Genomic DNA, 15181 nt, shown 5'->3' with positions numbered 1-15181 from the left:
ATTTTAGTAGAGTTGATTGGAAGTTTCTTGTAAATTGCGGCCTAGAGGAACTGAACTATGAGAACATAGCACTGAACCCAAGAACAGGAAGTAGGACTCTCATAAGGAAAATAGTGGGAAGCTACTCAGATCCACAAAATGTTTTTTTGTTTTTGCTGATTTTATGAGATCAATCTGGCTTTATGCAGAGTCTTAAGGAAGAACACACCTAACTCTGGGATTTGTACTCCTCTGTCCTTTTTTTTAGTGTACCTCAACCCAGATTGAATACTAGCCTGGGGGCAGAACTCACAGGGCTCTCCATTGTCTCAGCAGTAGAGATCATTTTTACTCTGTCTTCTCTAATGTAGTGGGCCAATTGAATTATGCATTTTTTATGCCCAGGTTGCTCAATAAAAGCCTGCTTATTTGAGTGCAGTGCTCAAACAGGATCTGGATATGTCCCTCTGGCCTTCCTCTTCGGTGCAGTGGTGGTGGCAGCTTGCCTCTGGATTATGGCTCCACTGATTAGGGAGAGAGAGGTCTTTCGGTGCAGGAAAGACAGAATGGAGTCTCAGGCAGTTGATCCCCGTATGTTTCTCCCTAACTGAAGGGGATATGCTGTTTATATGTCTCTGATGTCTAATGTAGGTGTGTTGACTGTACCTGCTTTGCCCCACTGAAACAGAGCTATCATCACCTCTACATAGCCTTTCAAATCATGGCATGCACTTCTGGTAGTTCACTTGCTCTCTTTGTTGTCCATATTTAGAAATAACCTGAGTTATCACTGTTTAACTGTCTCATATACAGTGGTTCAGTCATACGTGTTGTCATTTAAAATTTAAGTGGAATTTTTTAAACCTCTCTAATTCGAAATGACAGAGTAACAGGAAGTTGCAAAGATAATACAGAGAGGCCCTATGTACTCTTTGCCCAGTTTTCCCCAAAGGCTACATTTTACATAACTATAGTATACTCTCAGAACCAAGAAAGTGACATCTGCCATGTGTGTGTGTATAGCAGTTTTGTGTCACGGTCAAGATAGGGGACTATTCTGTAACCACTAAGAGCTCCCTCATGCCACCCCTTTATAATCATACCCTATGTCACTAGTCCCCAGCACTCCCCCCAAGTTTGGTAATTTGATGGGATTCATAGAACTGTTCTCCTGGTGATGTTTTATAGCCAGGTGAGAGGATACAAAACAGGACCAATAAAGGAAAACAGTGCACTGAGCAGAGTTTGGAGGATACCAGGCCTGAGTCTTCTCATGAGTCTTCTCCCAGTGGTGCATTTGATCCCCCAGCAACAAATTGTAGCAACGCATGTGAGGTATTTTCTGTTAACGAAACTCACTTATGCCTTGAATTCCAGGGTTTTCATTGAAGTTTGGTCACATAGGCACAAGTGCCTTCACAGTATGACCACAGTTAATGCAACTCCAGACCCCCCAGAATGAAAGCAGGTGTTCACCATACACCACACTATTTGCGCAGACTGTCTAAAGTGTGGTTCAAAGCTCCAAGCATACAAAACATAATGACACTCATGACATAAAGACATAAAGACTTCCATTCCCAGAAGCTGACCATGAGCCAGTACACAAGCAGGCCCTTCTGAGAATGTGCACGATTTTTGAGCAACTCAGGCCTGCTTGGTTAACTCTTTCCTTACCCCGCCTTGTTCAATATAGGTAGGATATAGAGAAATAATGCCAGCGTGGAGGTGAGAGTTGGGGATTTGGGGGAGGTACTACTTTAGATAGAGTAACCAGGGAAGGTCTTCCTGACAGTGCGATGTGAAAGCTAAGACCTACAGTAGGAGAGAATAATCACCATGTGCACAGCAGGGCACACAGCCCTGGGCAGCATTAGAACACATGTGCAAAGGCTCCCAAAAAGAGATGTGGAAAAGAGGCCTGTTAGTTTTCTGTTGTTGCCATAACAAATCACCACAAATTTAGCAGCTTAAAACAATACCCATTTATTATCCCCAAATTCTGTAAAGCAGAAGTCCTGCCTGGCTCAGCTGGGTACTCGTATTCTGTTAAGGATCTCAAGAGGTCAAAATAAAGGAGTCAGCCAGCCTGGGCTCTTTTCTAGAGGGTGTGGGGAAAATCTGCTTCCAGACATACTCATGCTGGCAGAATTTAGTTCATTTTGGTTATAGGACTGAGGTCATTCTCAGCTTCTAGAAGCCACCCACATCCCTTGGCTTATAGTCGCTCCACCTTCAAAGCCAATATTGAATCTCCGTGACTTCCATCCTGCCCTCCTCTGTTGAGTTTTACAGGCATACCTTGCTTTATTGCACTTTGCTTTATTGAGCTTCACAGATACCGCATTTTTTCACAAATTGAAGGTTTGTGTGGCAACCCTGCATTGAGCAAATCTGTCCACGCCATTTTGCCAACAGCATTTGCTCACTTCCGTGTTTCTGTGTCACAAAATCTGGTAATTCTGGCAATATTTCGAACGTTTTCATTATTATTTGTTATGGTATCTATGATCAGTGATTACAATTCACTGAAACCTCAGATGGTAGTTCGCATTTTTTAGCAATAAAGCATTTTTAATTTTAATTTTTATTATTTTTTGTGTTAAGAATTACTTTAAGTACATAAAATGCAGCAATTTTAAGTCTACAATTAAAATAACTATACGTCAGTAAAACTACCACTCAGATACTGAACATTTTACATATGAATGCCATGTTATTTACCACATAAAGCTTAAATCCTACAGTTTTATACTTTGTTATAGCTAAAACTCTGATAAAAACGTTGCTCCTACTTCAATTTCTAGGACTTTGTTTCTTTGCTGTTTTTCACACTTCCTCTCCAATCCATAAAACTGGTATATTCTAATTTACCTGTAACCTTATCTCAGTGTCAAATTTGCATTTTTAATTTTTAGAATTGAACACTAAATGGACTACAGTATAGTGTAAACCTAACTTATATATGCACTGGGAAACCAAAAAATTTATTTGACTCACTTTATTGTGACATTTGTGTTATTGTGTGGTCTGGGCCTCAACCTGCAATATCTCCAAGATATGTATTTTAAAAACAACTTTATTGAAGTATAATTCACATACCATAGAATTCACCCATTTAAAGGTTAAACAGTTCAGTGGCAACCATCATGACATCCAACTTGAGAACATTTTCATCCTCTCAAAAAGAAACCTCATACTCTTCAGCTATCTCCTTTATTCCCACCCTCTCCCCCTTAGTCCTAAGCAACTGTAATCTATTTTCTGTCTCTGTAGATTTCCCCATACTGAACATTCATATGAAGGGGATTATATAATACGTGGCCTTTTATGACTGGATTCTTTCACTTAGCAAAATGTTTTCAAGGTTGATCGTGTTGTGACATGTATCAGTATTTAATTCCTTTTTATGGTCAAATACTCCATTGTATCGATATACTACAATTTCTTTATCGTTCATCCCCTTTTGGCTATTATGGATAATGTTTTAAACACTTGTGTACAAGTTTCTGTGTGGACATATGTTTTCATCTCGTGTGTGTGTGTGTGTGTGTGTGTGTGTGTGTACACACACACACACACACACACACACAGATACCTTGGAGTGGAATTGCTGGGTCATATGGTAACTCTCTGTTTAATTGCTTGAGGAGCTGTCAGACTGTTTCCAAAAGCAACTGCACTGTTTTACATTCCAGGCAGCCCTATATGAGCGTTCTCAACATCCTTGCTAACACTTGTTATTATCTGACTTTTTTTTTTTTCATCATAGCCATCCTACTGGATGTGAAGTGGTATCTCATTGTGGTTTCGATATGCATTTCCCTGATTAGTGATGTTGAGCATCTTTTCACATGTTAGTTGGATATTTGTATATCTTCCTTGGAGAATTATCTATTCAAGTCCTTTGCTAATTTTTCATTAGACTATTTGTTTTTGTTGTTGTTGAGCTATAGGAATTCTTTATATATTCTGAATATTAATCCCTTAGCAGATACATGGCTTGCAAATATTTTCTCTCATTCCATACAGGTTGCCTTCTCACTCTGTGGGCTGTTTACTTTTCCATGCAGAACATTTTAGGTTTGATACAGTCACATTTGTCTGGTTTTCCTTTTGTGGCTTGTGCTGTTTTTGGTGTCATAGCCAAGAAACTATTGTCAAATCCAATGTCATGAAGTTTTTTCCCTCTGGTTTCTTCTAGGTGTTTTATAGTTTCAAGTGTTACATTTAGGCCTTTAATCCAATATTAGTTCTTTCTTAAAGTGTTCTATGTATTATTGAGAGGGAAATAAGAAATGTTTTCTTTTGTATGACTGTGTCAAGAACTTGTTTGCTTTTTTTTTAAGATTTTTATTTTATTTTATTTTATTTATTTTTTTTTTTCCAACGTTTATTTATTTTTGGGACAGAGAGAGACAGACCATGAATGGGGGAGGGGCAGAGAGAGAGGGAGACACAGAATCGGAAACAGGCTCCAGGCTCTAGGCTCTGAGCCATCAGCCCAGAGCCCGACGCGGGGCTCGAACTCACGGACCGCGAGATCGTGACCTGGCTGAAGTCGGGCGCTCAACCGACTGCGCCACCCAGGCGCCCCAAGATTTTTACTTTAAATAATCTCTGCACCCAGTGTGGGGTTCAAGTCCATAAACCCAAGATCAAGAGTTGCATGGTCTACTAATTGAGGCAGCCTTGTGTCCCAGGAACTTGCTGTATTTAAACTCTTTCCTTCCCTCACAGCCTTCCTTCCCTCCCTAATAGCTTGAAGATTATGGACTCGCTCACATTTTTGTTCTCAATTCCTGTGCTGATAGAAGAATGATAGTGCAACAACACTTTCTTGTTTATACTTGATTAGCAGAAAGAAGATGAGCCTGAAGTCTGAACGCCGTGGAATTCACGTGGATCAGTCGGAGCTCCTATGCAAGAAAGGATGTGGTTACTATGGCAACCCTGCTTGGCAGGGTTTCTGCTCCAAGTGCTGGAGGGAAGAGTACCACAAAGCCAGGCAGAAGCAGATTCAGGAGGATTGGGAACTGGCAGAGCGGTAAAAGGACTTACCTAGGGGTGGTTTAACAGGGATACAGTTAGAGATATAGCTCAGTCATTGTCAAAATCCATTTTTCTCCCCTGTTGTGAGCTATCAGCAAGTCAGCTTAGTATTAGAAGTGAATTTTTTCTCTTCTTCTTCTCAGTCAACATTTAATGAATAGCTTTCAGTGATTTCTTCATTTTATCTTTGTCTTGTAATTATTTTGTGTTTAGAGTGAGTTAGACTGAGTTCTTTTAGATAGATAAAATAGACTTCTCAGAGGAGAAGAAGAATGGAGATACACAGATTTCATGGTGAACATTAAATGCAGTAGTCTAGCTGATGTACCAAGCACATGGCTCTCATCAGGCATCATTTTTTTCATTCTTTTTTTTTAAATTTTTTTAAAAATATTTTTGTTTATTTTTGAGTCAGAGACAGAGTATGAGCAGGGGAGGGGCAGAGAGAGAGGGAGACACAGAATCTGAAGCAGGCTTCAGGCTCTGAGCTGTCAGCACAGAGCCTGACACGGGGCTCAAACTCACAGACTGAGATCATGACCTGAGACGAAGTCGGACGCCCAACAGACTGAACCACCCAGATGCCCCTCAGTTTTTTCATTCTTAAAATACATCCAGCATAGCTCCTGCCATGGTGATAAACACATAATAGTAAAAACTTTTTTGATTTGTATATAGAGCGTGTGCATTTTGGAAATTTAACTGTTTCTTAAAAATGAGGTTTGTTAGTCCAAAGTAGTTTATATTATCCAGAAATATGATTATGATAAAAACTAAAAGATGGAATGGCTGGTGAGTATAGAGATGAATAAAATGCCATGAATGATGTTAATCTCTTGCCAAAACATCCTAGAAACAGTAAAAATTCTCCATAAAAGAACGTCAGACTGAACTCTGACATCTTTTGCTAGTTTTTTAATACCTAATCATCCATATTTGTTGAGTGACTACTTTTCTAGCATCTGTGGTGAACTTGGAGAATTATAATGCATACTCACTGCTTTCAGTAACTCTATGGTCCAAAAGAGAAAAGATAGACATAGAACATTAAGTATTTGCTCAGATTTCCCACTGCACTCCTGAACATCTCAGTAGCTGATCCTGTTTCATGAAGAAAGCAGCTTTCTCCCCTCTCCACAGCAAAATGTACTCCTATCTTGATGCTGACTTCTGTTTTGTCTCGGAGAGAGGTGTGTCCTTATTCCATTCTCTGACTAACACTTCTACCTATGACTTCATGGCTATTTTTTTCTGCTTCCGTTTATGACCTTGCTTGAGTCTTATTACAGCACTCCTTTTCAAATTTGAACAAGCATGAGAATCACTTATCAAAACAGGGATCACTGGACCTCATTTTGGAGTCTCTGACTTTAGTAGGGTGGGAGTGAGGTCTGGGAATTTGCATTTCTAGCAAGTTCCCAGGTGATGCTGCTGGGCTCAACATATAGAACCATTGTTCTATAGATAGCTCTTTAGATTTATTATAAATAACTCAAATACGTTGGACCTGGTCCAAGGTCAAATTTATTTCTTCTATTTACTCAATCCCAACATTTGCTCCTACCCTTCTTCTGTATCAGTTAATGACATCACTGTTTTATTCAGTTAGCTAAAAAATATTGGGAGTCATTCTTTTCTTTTTTTTTCAATATATGGAGTTTATTGTCAAATTGGTTTCCATACAACACCCAGTGCTCATCCCAAAAGGTGCTCTCCTCAATACCCATCACCCACCCTCCCCTCCCTCCCACCCCCCATCAACCCTCAGTTTATTCTCAGTTTTTAAGAGTCTCTTATGCTTTGGCTCTCTCCCACTCTAACCTCTTTTTTTTTTTTCCTTCCCCTCCCCCATGGGTTTCTGTTAAGTTTCTCAGGATCCACATAAGAGTGAAACCATATGGTATCTGTCTTTCTCTGTATGGCTTATTTCACTTAGCATAACACTCTCCAGTTCCATCCATGTTGCTATAAAGGGCCATATTTCATTCTTTCTCATTGCCACGTAGTACTCCATTGTGTATATAAACCACAATTTCTTTATCCATTCATCAGTGGATGGACATTTAGGCTCTTTCCATCATTTGGCTATTGTTGAGAGTGCTGCTATAAACATTGGGGTACAAGTGGCCCTATGCATCAGTATTCCTGTATCCCTTGGGTAAATTCCTAGCAGTGCTATTGCTGGGTCATAGGGTAGGTCTATTTTTAATTTTTTGAGGAACCTCCACACTGTTTTGCAGAGCGGCTGCACCAATTTGCATTCCCACCAACAGTGCAAGAGGGTTCCCGTTTCTTTGGGAGTCATTCTTAATTTCTCCTTTACACCACTTATCTGACCAATAAATAGAATTTATTCCAGCTCAAAGAAGTTTCTTGAATTTCATCCTTTCTTAGTTTCCAGATCTATATTTTCTCACTTAAATCTTTGTATAATATATTCTTAATTATTGCCCCTCAAGTTATCACATAGCAACCTGCATTATTTTTTTAAAGTACAGATCTGATGATGGTCATTTATTGGATTTACAGTTTTTCTTGGTTCCCCACTACATGATAAAATCTAGGATTATAATGGGCTCAGTAGTCAAGGTTTCTTAACCACCTGGTCACACCGGTGACTATGCTGATCTTGATCTGCAAAGGAAACCATATGCCTTCACATTTGTAGTTCCCTCTTCCTGGAATGCCCTTTCACTCAGTGGAACCCTATTCATCTCTTAAGACCGGTGTAAATAGCACCACTGTAAAACCTTCTTTGTCTCCTCCAGCAGTTTAAGTTGTTCTTTCCTATGTTCTCATAGCAATTAGGTTTTACTCTCTACTGTAGGAACTATCACATTATATACTTATCTTTTTCCTTTTCAACCTTGAGCTTGTTAGGGAAAAGGACTAGAGTTCCTTTTATGTAACCTTAGTATATTGGTAAATGAATATGATCTATGGAGAAGGTTCCTTTTGAAGTCTAGGAGTGTGTGGGATAGTTTCATTCAGGCACTTCAGACCTATTTGATATGTTTAGCCTCCATTTCTAAAAATTCAAGATCTCCCTGCAATTCATTGAGTAATAGCTTCAGATACAAGGAAAACTTGGAGGATGTCTGGCTCATTCTTAATCTCTCTTGAATTGCAGACTTCAGCGGGAGGAGGAAGAGGCCTTTGCCAGCAGTCAGAGCAGCCAGGGGGCCCAATCCCTCACATTTTCCAAGTTTGAAGAAAAAAAAACCAATGAGAAGACCCGCAAGGTTACCACAGTGAAGAAATTCTTCAGTGCTTCATCCAGGGTTGGATCAAAGAAGGGTAATTTTCCTTTTTCCTTCTGTGCTCAGATGAGATACAGAGTAGACCCACAGTGCATGTGGGCTCTGCTTTTTAATTTCTGTAAGTTGTTCAGTGGACATCAACCCATATTTGAAACCAAAATTGGGTTTAAGGGTCACACAATGTATGAAACCAAAAATCTCTTTGGTTGGAGGACATTGTGTGTTAGAGAAACCTGTTTATTACTCTATAGGAGGAATGAAGAAAATTGAAATGGGTAGTTTTGTTTATAAAATTTATTCCCATCCAAATGGCTGTCTTTTTGGATGTTTTATTTTTTATGCCTTTAATTTTTGGATTCTGGCTTATTCTGCTTTGGATAATATCCTTACTTAACCATATCTTGTCAGAACTGACTATTTCTAGGCTTAAATTCATCTAAGAAAGAGGTTTTCTGAGAGTTTGAGAGACAGCTTGCATCTTGAAGAAATATATAGAGAATATAAAGGAGAAGGTTTGCTTTAGGTGCTTGGAGGGGTGAAAGTAACCCATAGAAGGCATTTTCTGGTGCATGATTTGTATGTACATTATCTTTTTCATCCACTTCTTAAAATGCCGTATACCCCGCAAAAGGATTGTTGCCAAAGTTACACATGTTCTACCAGTCAGCAGACAGGCTAGTTGAAGTGGCCTAACTGGAAGCAAGAAAGAATGTCTGTTGTCAGCTTTGTCTTTGAACCTTTATGTTGGTAATCAGAGTTATGCAGTAAATTTGAAATGGTGATGGAGACAAGACTATCTGAACTATCTGATACTATCTGAAGAGATGTTCTCTTGGACAAACCCTGCCATCTGGGGTAATTGTCAGGAGGTTTTTTGTCTGCCTAAAGGCAGGGAAATGAGTAATAATATCACACCTTAAGATCTTTGCTGGCCTTGAGTGCCTGGGTGGCTTAGTCGGTTAAGTCTCAGACTTTGGCTCAGGTCGCAATCTCACAGTTCATGTGTTCGAGCCCCAGTCTGGGCTCTGCACTGACGGTGCGGAGCCTGCTTGGGATTGTCTTTCTCTCCCTCTCTGCCCCTTCTATGCTCTCTCTGTCTCTCTCAAAATAAATAAATAAACTTAAAAAAAAAAAAAAAACTTTGCTTGTCTTTCAGATTTAATGGCGTTGTTTGTTTTATTAAAAGAAAAGGTTGCTGGGGTGCCTGGGTAGCTTAGTCGTTGAGCATCTGACTTTGGCTCAGGTCATCTCACGGTTAGCGAGTTCAAGCCCACGTTGGGCTTTGTTCTCTTAGTGTGGAGCCTGCTTTGGATTCTCTGTCTCCCTCCCTCTCTGCCTCCCCCTGCCCCCAAAATAAAGAAACATTAAACATTTTTTTAAAAAAGAAGGAAAGGTTGCTTATTACCAAAAACACAGCACTTCTCTTTAATAAAAGCAAATCTTTAAATAGTCTTTCTGTTCACATGATTAATTTGAAATTGTTTCTTGGTCGGCTGTCACTATGGCAATTTTCTCTATTGTAATTAGAATGGGAATAATCAGGACCTGTTAGAGATTAAATGAAGAACGTATTTGACTCATGCTTTATTTATTAGGAGGTAGTATAGTATGGTGGTTAAGAGCATAAACTTTGGAGTCACCCTTTTTTGCGTTTCAGCTTTGTGATTTACTAGCTGTTGTGACCTTGAGCAAGCTAATTTCTTTAAGCTCTGTCTATTCTGAGGGACAGTAATACCTATTATAGGCACGTCTTCAGAATTAAAGAAGCTGATCCAATTAAAAGAGTTCAGCACAGTGCCTGACACACTAAGTCTCCAATAAATGTTACCTAGTTGAAAATACACATTGTTTGGGGCACCTGGGTGGTTCAGTCGGTTGAGCGACCGACTTTCGCTCAGGTCATGATCTCACGGTTTGTGAGTTCGAGCCCTGTGTCGGGCTCTGTGCTGACATCTCAGAGCCTGGAGCCTGCTTCACATTCTGTCTCCCTCTCTCTCTGCCCCTCCCCTCTCATTCTCTGTCTCTCTCTGTTTCAGAAATAAATAAACATTAAAAAAGAAAAAAAAATACACATTGTTTTTCTGATTGAGTAATCTCTACTAGTAAGGAGCTCAAGGGTATTGATCAAAACCATTCATTCCTATTTAGCTTGAATTTTGTTTTTTGCTTTGGGAAAGTCTCATTAACCTTATGAATTTATGATATAGAGTGAAATGGTAAACTATGACAGCAGATGAAATAGTAAAGAAGTTCTAAAGCCATTGGCTCTAACTGCCTCATTTTACAAATGACAGACAGTATGAAAGCCCATAAAATATTAGCCCAGCTTACTCAAGGTCCTGTAATATGTTGATATATGAGAACTCAAGTCTCCTGGTTCCATTTTTTTCCCATTATATCCCTTGACCTCTAGTATATGTATGTGCATGTATATCTACATCTGTATGTATAGCTACGGATAGATATTTAATGAGGTTTCTGTTACTGAAGAACTTAGTAGTCCTACACATTCAGTGACTGTCCTTGACACTTTTAAAAAAATTGTATCCTAAGAGTGTGTAAAATGTGCATTATTTTATGAAAGAAGATTTGTACTTTATTATTTTTTTTTAAGTTTATTTATTTTGCAAGAGAGAGCACAAGTTGGGGAGGAACAGAGAGGGAGAGAGAAAATCTGCACTGAAAGTGCACAGCCCGATGAGGGGCTCGAACTCATGAACCGTGAGATCATGACCTGAGCCGAAATCAAGAGTTCAGATGCTTAGCCGACTGAGCCGTCCAGGCACCCTGATGATTTGTACTTTAAAAGAAACAATCCCAAGTTATTTTATTTAAAAAAAATATTTAGCCAGTATACTTCTTAGCTTCTTTTCACATGATAGATTCTTACCTTAGATTTTTAATCTTTAGTTGTTTCTGGTCTGTAGAAAGCATATGGGGATAAAGACCTCAAAGTATTGAAAAAAGATTAATGTGTATATATTACAAAAGAAGATCCTGTTTGATCTTCTGTTTCACAGACTGCTTACATAACTTTGCCAGGTAAACTTTGCATTTCAGACTGATTATTTGGGCTTTGCATGTGGATAAGTTTAGCCTATTACTAAATGTGGTTTTAATTTATTGAGTCTCTACTAAAATAGACCTTTTGTGTTCTGTATTCTTTATTTCACTTCATTAATACACAATGCCTTTGCTCTTGATATTTTTCTTGCTTCCATTGGTGGCATGAAAGAAAGCTCTTAAACCAAGGAAGGTTGGTTGTAAACAGAACATAAATATAGCCTTCTAAGGAGTTTGAAGAATATTTAATATCCTGTTAAAGAGTTGGGTTACCCTTCAGAGAAAGTTAATGGAATAGCTTGACTGTAAAGACTCAGAAAGTTTATTTAGAGTTTTAAAATCTCTAAAGTAAGATTGAGTGAGCTATATTGTAGCTTACACAATAAATCATAGTTGGTTGGCCAAGTTGAAATACTTGCTCACACATTTTAAAAGTCCTTTTTTTGGAGAGCTCAACTAGATGTTGTTGCCCTGAGTAGAATCTTGTGCACGTCTTTCACAAACTAATCTAAAGGCAGTGCTCATAGGAAGAATATCTTTTCCATTTTTAGAACAGAAACATACCAATTTTTCCACCCAGACCTTAGATTCTAAATATTAATCTTCACTAAAGTGAACTTGAGGGTTCCTTGGAGAAAAGACTGATTCTGGAGCTGGAGCAGGGGGGCCGCCCAAAATTTGGGGACATGTAAAAGACCCAGCAGTCATCTTCTGTGGATTTCCACTGGTCAAATTTGAGTATTAAGTAAGGACAATAAATGGAGTATACCTGAATAAAGTAATCCACTAGTCCTTTCAACTGATAAAATAGATAAATGATTAAATAAAAGAGAAGAGATAACTCTTTTTTACCATAGAATGTTGACTAATAAATGTGGAAGGAGAGATGGAGATAAGAAATCACCATTTTGCAGTCATCATACTAAGAATTGATTCAGGCAGATTTCACCAGTGAATGTTAAATCTGAGGTGACAGAAGTTTTCTGAGGAACAAATTATGAGCATAATCTCAAATTAAGTCCCACAGCTAATTTATTAATTACAAATAGAGAAATGGCAACTATGTAATGATGGGAAATGGACCTTATGTGCCTCCAGATATCCTTTGAGAAGAACATACCATGAATTATGTTAATACTTAAGCTGAAATTTATAACCTGAATCCAGTCATGAGGAAAGGAGAGAGAAACACAAACTGAGGGGCATTCAATAAAATGACTTGCCTTTTTATTCTTTAAAATTGTCAATATTACAAAAACAAAGGAAGGCTGGGAGCCCTTAGAGGTTAAAGGGAGACTATGCGTGACCGCCAAACGAAGATGTGACCCTCCATTGGATCCTATGTAAGAAAAAAACCCACACACTTTTTTTAGTAACTGTACTATAGTTATGTAAAAGCATATCCTTGTTAGGAAACGCTCATATTAAGAGATAAAGAGCATGGGGGGTGGGAGGAAGAGGAGGGTGAGTGATGGGTATTGAAGAGGGCATCTTTTTGGATCAGCACTTGGTGTTGTATGGAAACCAATTTGACAATAAATTTCATATATTAAAAAAAAAAAGATACAGAGCATGCTATATACAATCCACCTGAAAATTTAGAAAAAATAATAGAGATGTAGCAAAAGGTTACAATTTCATGAATCTGAGTTAAAGGTATAAAGAAATTATTTGTAACAATCTGGCAGCTTTTCTGTAAATTTGAGGTTATTTCAAAATAAGTTAAAAATAAAACTATAATCCTCCAGCATTCAGTGCTGTCCCAAGATGTCCCAGATGCTAGTTAAATAGAAGCATAGTGTTGATTACATCATCTGAAAGATCACTAATAAATTGCTACTTTAATCATGAGGGCCTGTTTGGCACTTAGATGAAACTGAAGTAATGATTCCCCAAGTTGAATTTAGAACTGATTTTATAATCGTGCCTGTTTTCTGATTTTCATGATAAGGATTATGAGAAATTGTTTCCCCATTATCGCATATTTAGTGTCTTTTATTCTTTGACACCAACTGGGTGTCCCAACAATTCAGTCCTTTTTCTGACACTACCCAGAGTCAGCACAAAACCCACAGGTTAAGGGCTCAGTTCCACAAGACTATCTCCACCCTAAGAGGCCAGCTGCAGCCCCCATGAGTTGGGCACCCATACTCCTGACCAACCATCTAGAAGTTGGGGATTCCCACAGGCCTCTTCTCAGATTTGACAATTTGTTAGAATGACTCACAGAACTCAGGAAAACACTTCATTAATGCTTATGATGTATTACAAAGACTACAACACAGGGTTAGCCAAATGGAAGAGTTGCATAGGGCAGGGTATAGGGGAGCGGGCACCAAGCTGCCATGCCCTCTCTGGGTGTGCCATACAGCCAGCACCTCGTTGTGTTCACCAATGTGGAAACTCCCCAGACCTAATCCTTCAGGAATTTTTATGGCAACTTCATTTCATAGGCATAGTTGATTAAATCGTTGGCTGTTGGTGATCAAAAATGTCCATCCCCTCTGCATTCTGAAAGTCAGAAGTCAGGGGGGTGGGTGGGACTGAAAGTTTCGAAGCTCTAATTGCAGAGTTGGCTCCTCTGGTTCCTATAATATTCTGCTGAGTTGCCCCTATTGATTTTTTTTTTTAATAATCTGAGAAACATGGGATTTTTCAGTAAAATTTTTAACATTGAGATATAAAATGTCTTTCGTCCTAGAAATGGTGTTAATCATCTTTACTACATGATCATGTCCTTTTTTGATAACTGGCATATTCAGATTGTCTTTACTCTTTCATACCTATTCTTCAAACAAATTTAGGGAAGATTTTGCTTTTACAGTTTACTTTATATATCAAAGACTTAACTGGATTTAGTGTGATCTGCCTTTGCAGGCAGCTTTATGTAGTAGATACTGAATTGCTACTCAATGATTTGCTTAAAAAGGAATAAATAGGGGCGCCTGGGTGGCGCAGTCGGTTAAGCGTCCGACTTCAGCCAGGTCACAATCTCGCGGTCCGTGAGTTCGAGCCCCACGTCGGGCTCTGGGCTGATGGCTCAGAGCCTGGAGCCTGCTTCCGATTCTGTGTCTCCCTCTCTCTCTGCCCCTTCCCCGTTCATGCTCTGTCTCTCTCTGTCCCAAAAAAAATAAATAAATGTTGAAAAAAAAAAAAAGGAGTAAAGACACTGTAATAATAGTAGGGACGTTATGGTGTGGTTGTAAAGAACCTGGGCTTGGAAATTAAGCAGATCTGGTCTCAGATTTCAGCTTTTCCTCTACTTGTGTGACTTGAGGCATATAAGTGACTTAACTTCTCTAACCTCAGTGTGTATGTGGCTTAAAATGGTAGATATTATTATTTCATATGATTTCAGGAATCTAAATTTTTAAGGACTAATGAGAATATATAGTAAAGCACAGTGTCTGCAATATGGAAAATTCTTGAAAGAGCTGTAAATATTGCCAATATAATTGAAAAGCATATGTTATTCTGCTAGGAAGACTTTTTTTCATTATTGTTTTTAGTTTTTATTTAAACTCCAGTTAGATAACATACAGTACAATAATATTGGTTTCCAATGTACAATATAGTGATTCAATACTCCGATACAACACCTGGTGCTCATCACGACAAGTGCACTTCTTAATCCCATCACCTATTTAACCCATCCCACCCCCCACATCCCCCCTGCTAACCATTAGTGTGTCCTCTATAATTAAGAATCTGTTTCTTGGTTTGCCTCCTCTCTCTCTTTTTTCCCTTTGCTCATTTGTTTTGTTTTTTAAATTCCACATATGAATAAAATTGTATGGTATTTTCTTTCCCTGACTGACTTATTTTAC

At 38.7% G+C, this 15181-nt stretch overlaps 1 protein-coding gene across 5 annotated transcripts in view; it reads left to right on the top strand.

The window, feature by feature from the left end:
- The window catches only part of RABGEF1 (RAB guanine nucleotide exchange factor 1), a 63162-nt gene that overhangs the window by 15687 nt on the left and 32294 nt on the right, over positions 1–15181 (top strand). For 3 of the 5 annotated variants that reach the window (XM_011290333.3, XM_011290331.3, XM_045048223.1), the window contains exons 2-3: positions 4838–5026; positions 8162–8328. In XM_011290333.3, coding sequence (XP_011288635.1) covers positions 4848–5026; positions 8162–8328 — 346 coding nt within the window. In that variant the 5' untranslated portion in view covers positions 4838–4847. Of the gene's footprint in view, positions 1–4837; positions 5027–8161; positions 8329–15181 lie in introns of those variants that run through there. The other 2 variants (XM_011290332.3, XM_045048224.1) reach the window with 2 other exon arrangements.

Source organism: Felis catus, chromosome E3, assembly GCF_018350175.1.
Source record: "Felis catus isolate Fca126 chromosome E3, F.catus_Fca126_mat1.0, whole genome shotgun sequence".
NCBI lineage: Eukaryota > Metazoa > Chordata > Mammalia > Carnivora > Felidae > Felis > Felis catus.
The sequence above is the reverse complement of the archived record's forward strand: the minus strand, read 5'-3'. Positions and strand labels throughout refer to the sequence as shown.